The sequence below is a fragment of the Anopheles marshallii genome, chromosome 3, assembly GCF_943734725.1.
Source record: "Anopheles marshallii chromosome 3, idAnoMarsDA_429_01, whole genome shotgun sequence".
In the NCBI taxonomy this organism is placed as follows: domain Eukaryota; kingdom Metazoa; phylum Arthropoda; class Insecta; order Diptera; family Culicidae; genus Anopheles; species Anopheles marshallii.
The window spans coordinates 23,174,236-23,185,554 of NC_071327.1; the positions used below are offsets into that span (position 1 = coordinate 23,174,236).

At 46.9% G+C, this 11,319-nt stretch overlaps 3 protein-coding genes across 3 annotated transcripts; 2 read left to right on the top strand and 1 right to left on the bottom strand.

The window, feature by feature from the left end:
- Positions 1-196: 196 nt before the first annotated feature.
- LOC128711897 (ubiquitin conjugation factor E4 B) lies at positions 197-5,466 on the top strand. The gene is made up of 6 exons (XM_053806786.1): positions 197-217; positions 1,336-3,944; positions 4,027-4,198; positions 4,265-4,377; positions 4,445-5,313; positions 5,399-5,466. The coding sequence occupies exons 1-6, from the start codon at positions 197-199 to the stop codon at positions 5,464-5,466; spliced, it is 3,852 nt and encodes a 1,283-aa protein (XP_053662761.1).
- A 1,720-nt stretch (positions 5,467-7,186) lies between these two features.
- LOC128714181 (post-GPI attachment to proteins factor 2-like) lies at positions 7,187-8,117 on the top strand. Its single transcript, XM_053809057.1, has 2 exons — positions 7,187-7,637; positions 7,762-8,117. Exons 1-2 carry the CDS (start codon positions 7,187-7,189, stop codon positions 8,115-8,117), a joined length of 807 nt encoding a protein of 268 aa, XP_053665032.1.
- Positions 8,118-8,494: 377 nt separating this feature from the next.
- LOC128714282 (L-2-hydroxyglutarate dehydrogenase, mitochondrial) lies at positions 8,495-10,571 on the bottom strand. The gene is made up of 3 exons (XM_053809158.1): positions 10,495-10,571; positions 10,114-10,423; positions 8,495-9,427 (listed from the first exon to the last, which is right to left on the bottom strand). Exons 1-3 carry the CDS (start codon positions 10,569-10,571, stop codon positions 8,495-8,497), a joined length of 1,320 nt encoding a protein of 439 aa, XP_053665133.1.
- Between the last annotated feature and the right edge of the window lie 748 nt (positions 10,572-11,319).

Consider the following 11,319-nt stretch of genomic DNA (forward strand, 5'->3'; position numbering starts at 1 on the left):
TTGGTGTGGTGAAAGGAGGAAAGAAAATATCAAACTTTTCATCATTGCCAGCAGTCTGGTGGCTCTGAGGCTCCTAAAGAACGGATAGCGTGAAAAGTGAAAACTATCGGATATTCCTATTAGTGCAAAACAAGTGCCAGTGAAACGAAAGCCGCCAAAAGTGATAGTTTTGTGAGCAGAAACTGCCAGCAACGCAATGGAGCTAACACCGGAAGAGGTAATTTTTTGTGCGAAGGTTTTTGGCCCTCAATAGTTTCCTCAAGGCTTGCTGATCTCTCCGCCCTGAAGGAGAACTGGTCCTCTGTATACAGTCGTGCACTGTCGTTGAGTGCTTCTTAATTGCTTTAAAAGAAATGGCGAAGGCATTAGCGCATAATTACGATTCCGGTGATACAAGATCGTGGCTCATATGTTCGACATCAACATATCATTGATTTTTACTTTGTGGTCGAACACGAAACAAAGAACCGGATCACATTACCCATCCATCGATGAGAGAGGATGCTTTGCTTTTATGCTACCACTACTACTAGCGCGGCTACAGTGATGCCACCACCAAGCGATACGAGACACATTGCTGCCTCCCGTGGATCCCGTGCTTTGGCGATGTGGCGATGTTAAGATAATCCAAAAATACAAAAGAAAACACCAGCACCAGCTATGCACGGTCTGTCGCTAGTTACACACACCGATCTCTTGAGCGGCGTGATCAATTAGAGCCAACTTTTGCAGCTAGCTTATAAGCCAGCCGATGGTGACTATGATTTACCGATGTATTTCTGTTCACAAAACCGTTTCGCCATACGTACACGTCCAACAAAGCAAAATGTTTATTGTCGACCATCAGTAGGCGGTTAATGAATGTGCCGTACCCAGTCAAGGCTACGCATCCACACAACCCGGAACAAAGATCAAGTTGGAAAATGCGTCCGGGAAAATTAAGCGGAGAAAAAATGAGGTCTTGCTGTCGCTTCTATCGTCTGTATTGGTTGTCTGCACCGAGTGCTGCGTGCTCAAGAATGTGCTTCTTGTTTTATGGGGTGTTTCTTATTGCGACGGGAAAATCCACACAACTGTGTCATATTTTTTTACCACACCAAAACCGTAGGGAAGCAAGCGGACAGATAGAACCGATCTTGTTTACATCAGTGCTTGTTTTATTCTAGAAGCACCCACAGTGCGTAGCGAAGAAAAGCTTAAACGTTTGTTATCGTTCATTCATAGCGCAGTGCAAGCACGTGACGGAAGTTCTAGCATTGAAAATATTGTAGGGATTTTACAATGGAAGTATCGTTTCTAAATTTTCATTTTGTCTTTTTCTTCAATCTTTCGCAGATAAGGGCACGAAGGTTAAGAAAGTTAGGTGCGAAAAATACGAAGAATGCCGCCAACAATAATGGTCCATCCTCCACGGAAACGGATACCAGCTCGATATCCGACGCCACTACTAGTAGCACTGGCTCTGTCACAGCACCAGCAGCAGCATCAACCGCAGAAGTAGCGATAGTAGAAAAAGTAGCCGACTCCCAACAAATGCCAACCAGCATCGCACCGATTGTTTCGGATAAATCGGAAACGATGGAAAGCAGTAGCAGCGATAATGTCGGAAGCAGCAGTAGTCTCAATAGCAGCACCGACCCCAAAACTGATATGATTCTACCGAATACAATCGAAGCCTCGCTAATGCTGGGCCTGGAGGTAGCGGAACAATCTCAACAGCAACAGAAACTGCGTTCCCTGCAGGTGGCAGTTCCAGCATCAACGACGAACGCAACAACACGCAAGAAGCCAATACCGGCCGTGGTTCCAACGGCGACCAGCGCAACAGCCAACGCATGGTCGTTCAAAAAGCGATCCTCGTCAGACCATAGCTCTACAAAACCAGGAGGAGATCATCATATTGGTCTCGACGGTACTCTCGAGCCGAAAGCACAAAGCGAACAGGACAGCCGTGTGTCGGCGCAGGATGAGCTGTTACAGATCATGTTGCGCATCATGAAGATAAACAGTAAAGCACGTTACTCCAATTCACGATTTACGATCGAATCGGTCATACTGGAGAATGCGCTCGAAATGTTAGAACGGCAGCGATATGGTGAGTTTTGTGCGGATGTGATCACCGAAGTGATTAAAGGCATCTACTACGGCAAGTTGATCGAGTCGCACGGAGAGGATAGCGATGGTGGCCGCCTGTCGGACAGCTGGAGTACGATCCCGAGCAAAAAGGTGAAACCGATTATGCTGGACGAGGTTGTGATTAGTCGGGGACGCGGTGGTGGCAGTGGCATCGCCGCTGGCAGTACCACCGCCACTCCGATGGACATCGACATCGAGATGCAGCCGGAAGAGGATGCACCCGCGTACTGTTCGTCGAAGCCGTCGATGAAAGCATTCGCTAACAATCGTGTAGCGGCATTGGAATATCTTATCGGTTGTTACTTGCGCTCGAACGAGGAACTCTACAGCTATACGAAGGTGAAGAAAAGCAAAAAAATGTATCTCGCCGAAACACTGCCGAATGTGGTGGCGGTGATACGGCAACATACGCTTAAGTACGCAATATTGGTACTGAAAAATACCTTCCAAAGCTTCTGCCAACCGCCGGGAAGCAGTAGTAGTAGTAGTGGTGGCGAAAGTGCCACCAGCAGTGCGGTTATTAGCGGTAATAAATCACCAGCTACGGGTAGCACCGCATTGGAGAAATCACCTCTGCTGACGCTAATGTACGAGAACAAAGTGTCGTCCGACTTCATGTCCAACCTCATGGCGGAAAGTCGCAAATCGGACGGTGAGGAAGATTTTCGCGTCATCTTTAACGCGGTGCTGGACGATCTGTTTATCGATATGCAGAATGCGATCTGTAATGAAAACATCGTGGCCGATCCGTTAAATCGATTGAAGGAGCTGATTGAAACGCGCGTTGACAATGCGCATCCGATCTGTCTGCTGATCGTGGAGCACAAGATCTTCCTGACCGCGTTCACGCCGGACAAATATTTCGCGCGGGAAATATCGAAGGTATCGTATCTCGCACCGTTCCTGTCACTGTCCGTGATGCTGGACGAGAACCCCAAGTTCGCCAGCCATCACTTTTCGGATAACGTGTGCGATCGTACGCTCGCGAACTCGTTCCACTCGATACTGAGCAACACGCGCAAGGTGTTGCACTCGATCTTCCTGGTGCTGCTCTCGAACCAGTACAGCCGGTTCGAAATGCTAAACTATATCGCCGCCATACTGAAGTCAAATGCGAAACGCATCCAGTACAATGCGGACGATCGGTTTCTCGCCAAAGATGGGTTCATGCTAAATTTCATGTCCGTGCTGCAACTACTGTCGGTGAAGATTAATCTGTCGCGCATCGATCCACTCTACCCGCACCATCCGGAAAGTTTGGTCGAGATTGAGGATGAAACGAAGCTGAAATTCTCGTCACAGGAGTATACCGACTGGCTGGTGACGCTGAAGGATGTGAAGGATTGGGAGCAGCACAAGTTCGTTACGCACTGCTGGTTTCTGACGCTGCATGCGCACCATCTCGGCATCATCCCGGCGATCCAGCGCTACAACAAGCTGCTGCGTGCGACGAAAGAGTTGCAGCGCATGGTGGACGAACTGAACGCGACCAAATCGCAGTGGGAAAACACACCGCTGGCACGGCGCAACAAGCAGGTGCGCGATCGTTGCGTTAGCCAGATGAACAAACTGTCGAAGGCGAAGCTAAGCTGCGACATTGCCATCATCGATCCCAACGTGCTGAGCGCCTGCATGCAATTCTACTCGACCGTGTGCGAATATATGCTGTATCAGATCGAGAACCGCCCGATCGATGGACCGTTCACCAACCAGAAGCATCCATCGACGCTGGTGGCGAGCGATAACTTTTCCGCCCTGCCCGAATGGTACATCGAGGATATTGCTGACTTTATACTCTTCTGCATGCAGTACGTATAATTCAAATTAAGTTAACAGCAAAGCGGATAGGAAATAGATTCATTCTAGTATTTATCTCTCTCCACAATACAGACACAGCATCAGCGTGATCGATTATGTCGACAATTCAATCATCACCTGGATTCTGACGCTGGTATGTGCACCGCAGCTGATCAAGAATCCCTACATCACTGCCAAACTGATAGAGGTCCTGTTCGTAACTTCTCCAACCATACAGACCACCTCGCAAAGGCTGTATCTGCAGGTAAGTCTGGTAGAAAACGTGTCTGCTGGATGGAGAAATTAATCGGGTATTTCTTTTTTACGCTAGATTATCAATCATGAACTTGCTCAGACAGCGTTAGTAAGTGCACTTATGAAGTTTTATACGGATATCGAAACGACGGGACAAAGTACTGAATTTTATGACAAATTTACGATAAGGTAGGTTAGAACAAGCAAGAGCCTCAAGGGGGTTTACTGTAATACTAATGTGATTTTCCTCCCACAGATATCACATAAGTCATCTATTTAAGGGTCTCTGGGAAAGCGCAATGCATCGTCAGGCGTTTGTAAACGAATCAAAAAGTGGCAAACAGTTCGTGAAGTTTGTAAACTTCTTCCTCAACGACACGACGTATCTGTTGGACGAGTGTTTGGAGTATCTGAAACGCATCCACGAAACACAGGTACTGATGATGGACGATGCCGGTTGGAATGCGCTGACGCAGGAAGCGCAACAGAGCCGCCAGCGGCAGCTAGTGCAGGACGAACGCCAGTGCCGGTCGTATCTCACCCTGGCACGGGAAACGGTCGACATGTTCCATTACATGACGATCGACATTAAGGAACCGTTCCTGCGCCCGGAGCTGATCGACCGGCTGAGCTCGATGCTGAACTACAACCTGCACCAGCTGTGCGGTCCGAAATGTAACGATCTGCGCGTACGCCATCCGCACAAGTATGGGTGGGAACCGAGGCGCCTGCTGGGACAGCTGGTCGACATCTATCTGCATCTGAGTTGTGATGAGTTTGCGGCCGCGCTGGCTGCCGATGAGCGTTCGTTCGAGAAGCAATTCTTCGAGGATGCGGCAAACCGCGTAGAACGGATCGGTATCCGTTCGCACAGAGACGTGGACGAGTTCCGGAAGCTGATCCATAAGGCAGCGGAGATCTATGTGAAAAATCAGGAGAATGCCGATGAGTTCGCAGAAGCGCCAGACGATTTTAAGGACCCGCTGATGGATACGCTGATGACGGATCCGGTCATCCTGCCGTCCGGTACAATTATGGACCGGGCGATCATTACGCGGCACCTGCTAAACAGCAGCACCGATCCGTTCAACCGCCAACCGCTTACGGAAGATATGCTGAAGCCCGGTAAGAGTTTCTTCTTCTTGGGTGCTTCCATACCTGCCAGAATGGTTTAATGAATTGGGGTTCTTCCCATATTTTTGCTTTACAGCAACGGAACTGAAGGAGCGCATCCAAAAGTGGATCAGAGAGTATCGAGCTCAGAAGCATTCTAGTTAAATCGCTTCTATCTACTGTCGTATGATGATGATCGTGACAACACAACCCCTTGTGCAACTTACTTCTTCCCCCCTACCCCTTCCACTCATCTCAAATGCAGCCGCCTACTGTGTCTAATAAATCCGCAACAAAAAAGCAAACTCGATCGTATTGATAAGTTGATGTGAGTGAGTGTGTGTGTTTGTGTGTGGTGGCAGAAATAAAAATCTAAAACAAGATCTACCGCCTGAAAATGCGAACGCGTATCCTTTCAAGGGAAACCTATCTATACTTTATTGATGCAATGATTCTCATTCGCTAAACATTGTTCTATTGCGTGCGTGATTAAAGGAAATATATTAGGACTATAACTTAAAAACGTGTGACGTTTCGTTTCTTTTTCGTTAAAGATGACTTTGGATACAACTTGTTAGACGGAAAGGTGAAAAATAGTGAGTAATGTAAAATCAGTTCCAATAGTTATGAAAAGTCGAAATGGAAAAAAAATACTTTTTAGTACATACTGGCACCCCTTCCTGCGGCTTTGCGCAAAGAAGTATTAAATCTTACTTACTTATCCGACGTTAAAACCGCTTCACTGGGACTATATTGCTGCACGAGTCTTCTAAAGCGCTCACGGTCGAGTGTTGTCAACAACCAATCCCATTATGCCGGTCTTTCTGAGGGACGCATCAACGCCATCATTCCATCCCAGCTTTACGTCTCCTCTGTCCATCTAGACGACCTAAAAAGACGACGGTGTCATTCTTATCACGTGACTAGCCTTCCACCGGAGTCTGGCGAGGGTAATTCGCTCTACGATAGTGCGATTTCGCATAACTTTTAGACTCCAGAATGTGTCGGTGTCCAAAGTAACGATCGTATCAAGGAACAGAACTCGAGAAATCGTCTCCGTGATAATCTCTACCATAAGTAAGTCATATCACGATCAAAGCCTCCGGCAAGCATGAACTTTGTCTTCGTCGTATTGATACTCAATCTAATCCTTAAGGTTTTCTCGGACTCGTACTCGGATTTTTTTCTGAACAATCATTCCTCTCGGACCTGCTTAAAATGCTTTATTTTGGACCATGTCCGTATGTGAGTACCAGAACTTTATATCCTTTATTTATATAGGTATCCACGACGAGTAGAAATTTTGAATAAACATCAGCTGCATACCGCCCGTTTAGCTGATCCATATCGAACGTTTCTTATCATTTTATCTCCTATAGCAGTAGCTTCCTTGGATGGCACACGTTTCAACACGCGATACACTTTGACTGAACGTTTGACCTGGAGTGTTTCGAACTTCACGGTACGTTACATATCGTACTTTTTCATTGTTATTCACGTAACGAAAGCACAGCCAATCATCAGGCAAACTGATTCCGTTTTTTAAAAAGGCCGCCCTTTTTTGACAGCACGGTGTTGCTCCCATGGTCGAACTCGGTAACGTCTTGAAGTAAATTAGAAACATAATAAAATAAAATCTTCAATCATGACCATCACGGATCCCATTGTCACCCTTGATTTTGACACTCCTTGCGTAGACGTCTGTTTGTTTACTTTCGTTTCGCCCCGTACCAGCGACATGCCGCAACACACTGTGATATCGGCAAATTTGTGCTAGAATTGATCTACATATGCGGTAAACGGAAAATGCAATGGTTTGTGTAAACAGTTGGCACCAAAACCACTCGACAAAAACTGTGTTGGACCACCATTTGCGCCAGTGGAAATGTTACCGCAGTACGAGCGACTCGTGGATCCCGATGTGAGCGATACTGGTGGTGGTGGCACCCTCCGGAGAAGCACATTCCGCGTCCGGTTCGGTAAACTGGCCGTTGGGACGGTTATGCTGCCGGTGGCGGGCTTTCTATTCTGCGTCATCTGGTCGCTGCTTTACAACTTCGAACAGGCGAATGCGACCCACTGTCTGGTGTACAATTTCCTGCCCTCGCTATCGGCGGCGATCGGTAACTACCAGCCGCAACGGTTCGTGTGGCAGTTTTCGGTACTGTTTCACGCTCCGTTCCGGTACGCGATTGCATTCCTGTACAAAAACCATCACCTAACGCTGCTGGCACGGAAGCATCGCAAAGAGTGGGCCTACCTAGCGTGTATTTTAAACATCGTCGAGTTAAGCACGCTGGTCGGTTTAAGCTTATGGACTTCCAGCAGCAACTATGGTGAGTATTGTCATAGTTACCCAGGTCTCCAGCCGCTTTCATAGCGCTGACCTCTTTCAATTAACCTCCGTTAACTTAGATCACAGTCAATCTAACCGGGCACAATACCTATGTTTGCTTCCAGAAATTCACAAATTTTGTTTCAGTGCCTTTGTGATCTGTTCCATACTGTACATGCATCTGGTGGTGCTCATCAACCGACTAACGCGCGCCGACGAGATGCTTACGCTGGCGGAGCGTAAATCGCTGCGCTTCAAGCGCCGACTGCTGGTGGTGAATGTGGCTTCCATACTGTTCGCGGTGTACTTTTTCGTGCGCCACAACAGTAACTGCGAGCCGGGCATCTATTCGCTGTTTGCGCTGAGCGAGTACGTATTCGTGTACTCCAACATCGGCTTCCACATGACGGCCTACTGGGACTTTATAAAAGCAAACGTGTACTTCCACTGGCGCACCGGCATACACTTTAGCTCCGTTTAAAAGGGATGGACACGTCATCGAAAGTGTGATCTCTGTGCTTGTGTCGTCGGCCGGTTGCGCTCGCGCCTAACCATAAATGATCTTATAAGATAAGATAGCAGCAATACGCTTGTATATACATCCGCTCCACTAAGTTATGCTTTGTAGAATTGTTCGTTTTATTTATGTTTAACGTTCCGCTACGTGCTTACTTTTGTAAGGAACTGGGAAAAAAATGTAATGGACCAGCGTGTCGGACACCGTAAATTAATGTACACGAGTTAAAAGGAATCAAACGTTCTTTAAAATAAAATTTCACCAAACATTAGTTGGAATATGATTCCGCACAATAATAATAACAACAACAAACATTAACAATCTCCTGTGCGGGTTCCGGTTCACTTTCCAATGTGGAACTCTTGCTCGATCTTATCGGCAATCATCTTGGCGATCGAAAGTGAACTCGTTGCACCGGGCGATGGAGCATTGCGGCAGTGTAGAATGTTTTTCGACAGGGCCGAATCGCCCTTCCCATGATCGAACACAAAATCGTCCACCAGATTGCCATCGTTATCGAGTGCTTGAGCACGCACACCGGCCGGACCGCGTGCCACATCGTATTCGTGTATATCCGGAATAAACTTTTGCAGCTCACGCACCTGCAGCGGTATTAGCGCCGATCGGGCAATCTCCATCAGGCCCGCACCGACAAACTTGGAAGCCATTTTGATGAAGCCAGGAAACCGTAGCGCGTCAATCAACTCCGGCACATTGATATCCGACCATTTGTAGCCTTCCCGTCGGAACGCAAGCACAGCATTCGGTCCCAACCACACGCTTCCATCCATGCGGGGCGTAAAATGTACCCCTAAAAATGGAAACCGTGGATCCGGCACCGGGTAAATGTTTCCCCGCACCATATGGCACTTGTCCTTATTGAGCAGCAGATATTCGCCCCGGAATGGGACAATTTTAGGCACCGACGGACAACCGGTCATCTCCGCCAGCTTGTCCGACTGCAATCCACCACAGGTCAGTATATTGCGGGCACGTATTTCATCACCCTTCGCACTGCGCACCACGATCGGATAGTCAACGTTGTCGGATGCTTCCGCAAATTTGGCCACCTTGAAGTTCACGTACACATCTCCGCCAGCGGATTTGAAATCGCGCGCATAATACTGCGTTACAAGGCCCCAATCGACGATACCCGTGTGGGGCGACCAGATCGCTTTCAGTCCCTCACAGTAAGGTTCGATCTCCTTGATCTTGGCCTCGTCCACCAACTGCACGTCGGGCACATTATTGGCGAGCGAACGTTGATACAGGTCCTAGAGGGAAGTGGGAAAAACATAAAATTCGAATTAATTCTCGTTTTACGATCGTGCTAAATAAGGATTGTTGCGTTAACCTACTTTTTCACTTAAGACGACCTGGCCTTATTGCTTAACTAAAGATCACAATATATACAATTCGCATTGGTTGGTATTTCTCCAAACCGTAAAAGGGCACACTGATTCCTGATCTTGCTTCAATCGCCCATGTTTCTATGAGTTCGTTCCTTGTTCTTGTCGATCAACAAAATTAAAAAATCGACATGAGTTAGGCTGTACCCCAACAAATAGATAATCTCAGGGATCTCAGGAGATCTTCCTATAATTCAAACTGAAACCAAGTAGGAGGGTTTTTCAGCCTTAGAAGATGTATATCGAATGCACAATCAGCAACGATCATCATGCCAGAAAACCAGGGCTGCAAAGAAACTTGAGGCGGAGATCGAGTATACAAAATCCTCCCTGAGCACATCCGTGTTCTCAACATACCCTGCTAGCGTGCCATGAGGGTTGAGCTTATCAAAAAGGGGAACCTTACGAAGCAGCACCCCTTTGGGCCAATTGATCTCCCTTTTCATTCTCGTTGACCTACTTTTAACCAACACAAATTTGCACCTACAATAACAGATCACTCACACTACCGCATCGCTACAATAACAATTGTATCGCATTCCTTTACTTACATTCAATCGTTCCACTTCGACCGGATTTGTGGCCACAATCAGCTTGCCCACTTTCTTGTACGGTACGTTCTTTTCGTCCAAATACTTGTAGCTTAAATGCAATCCCTCAACGCACAGTTTCGCTTTCAGCGAGCCCGGTTTGTAGTAAATGCCCGCATGGATCACACCACTATTGTGTCCGCTCTGGTGAAAGGCTAGCTTCGGTTCCTTCTCCACGATCGCGATCCGCAGTGTCGGATGTCGGAGCAAAATTTCTCGGGCCGATGCAGTACCAACGATGCCCCCGCCGACTACTACGATGTCATAGTTTCTACGGAAGTAGCAATGTAAGGTTGTTAACTTTAAAAACCAATCTCACGCTATGCACTTTGTTTCACATACCTATTCACATCGGCTGAGTAGGTTCTGCAGACTAGGCCTGCTATCGTTCGTGGTACTAATTTCCTAGATAACAACATATTTGATTATCTCGACTGGTTCGCAAACTCGTATCCTACGGAAAACAAAACAGGGCGCGCGAATCAGCAAAATAAATGCTGTATACGGCTGAAGGCCGACTAAAATAAAATCTTTGCTGGCCGGAATCCACTGCTTGTCTGCGGCCCAAGAGAAGAACGGATGAATGACCTTGTTGTTGACATTGTTTTCATTTGTGAAACCCAAACCTTAGGCTGCGGTACACGACGCCAGGTAAGTGGAAATGTTAATAAGTTTTTGTATAGTAGTATTATTTTATACCATTTATTTGTTTTTAGTGTAATCAATTTTTATGATAATTTGCTAACAAAAATAGTTAATTTCAACAATGAAGCAATTATGCTCGTGTAGAAGGCGCTTAATGTACAACAGCTTTTTGACAGCTCAACAGCTGTACACACGAAAGCGATGTCTCCAGTGTTGTTCAACAGCCTGAATAATAGCTTTAAAAGCTTATCTTTTAGTACTTTGATCGAATCGCGTGAAGCTCGCGTGAGTTTTGTGTGCTGGTATTTCAAAACTTTACCACCGACAGCGCTGCTGTTGTTTTAATGGATGATGATGAGCTGGAAGTTTTTAGTACAGCAACGTGGAATTGAATCCGAACCGTGCGCGGTATACATCTGCTTTATTGAATTCCGATTACATAACATTTTCAATTCCGAATGCAGGCTTGTGGGACTGGGTGATGTTTAGTGGAAAACACAGCTAAACCAGAAGCTCTCGATG

Excerpts from the sequence above, each read along its gene's own strand:
- LOC128714181 (XM_053809057.1), top strand. The coding sequence starts at position 7,187 with ATGTTACCGCAGTACGAGCGACTCGTGGATCCCGATGTGAGCGATACT. Across the intron at positions 7,638-7,761 it reads GACTTCCAGCAGCAACTATG|AAATTCACAAATTTTGTTTC; the intron begins GTGAGTATTGTC and ends GTTTGCTTCCAG.
- LOC128714282 (XM_053809158.1), bottom strand. The coding sequence starts at position 10,571 with ATGTTGTTATCTAGGAAATTAGTACCACGAACGATAGCAGGCCTAGTC. Across the intron at positions 10,424-10,494 it reads TACTCAGCCGATGTGAATAG|AAACTATGACATCGTAGTAG; the intron begins GTATGTGAAACA and ends CTACTTCCGTAG. Across the intron at positions 9,428-10,113 it reads TCGAAGTGGAACGATTGAAT|GACCTGTATCAACGTTCGCT; the intron begins GTAAGTAAAGGA and ends ACTTCCCTCTAG.
- LOC128711897 (XM_053806786.1), top strand. The coding sequence starts at position 197 with ATGGAGCTAACACCGGAAGAG. Across the intron at positions 218-1,335 it reads TGGAGCTAACACCGGAAGAG|ATAAGGGCACGAAGGTTAAG; the intron begins GTAATTTTTTGT and ends AATCTTTCGCAG. Across the intron at positions 5,314-5,398 it reads GGAAGATATGCTGAAGCCCG|CAACGGAACTGAAGGAGCGC; the intron begins GTAAGAGTTTCT and ends TTTGCTTTACAG.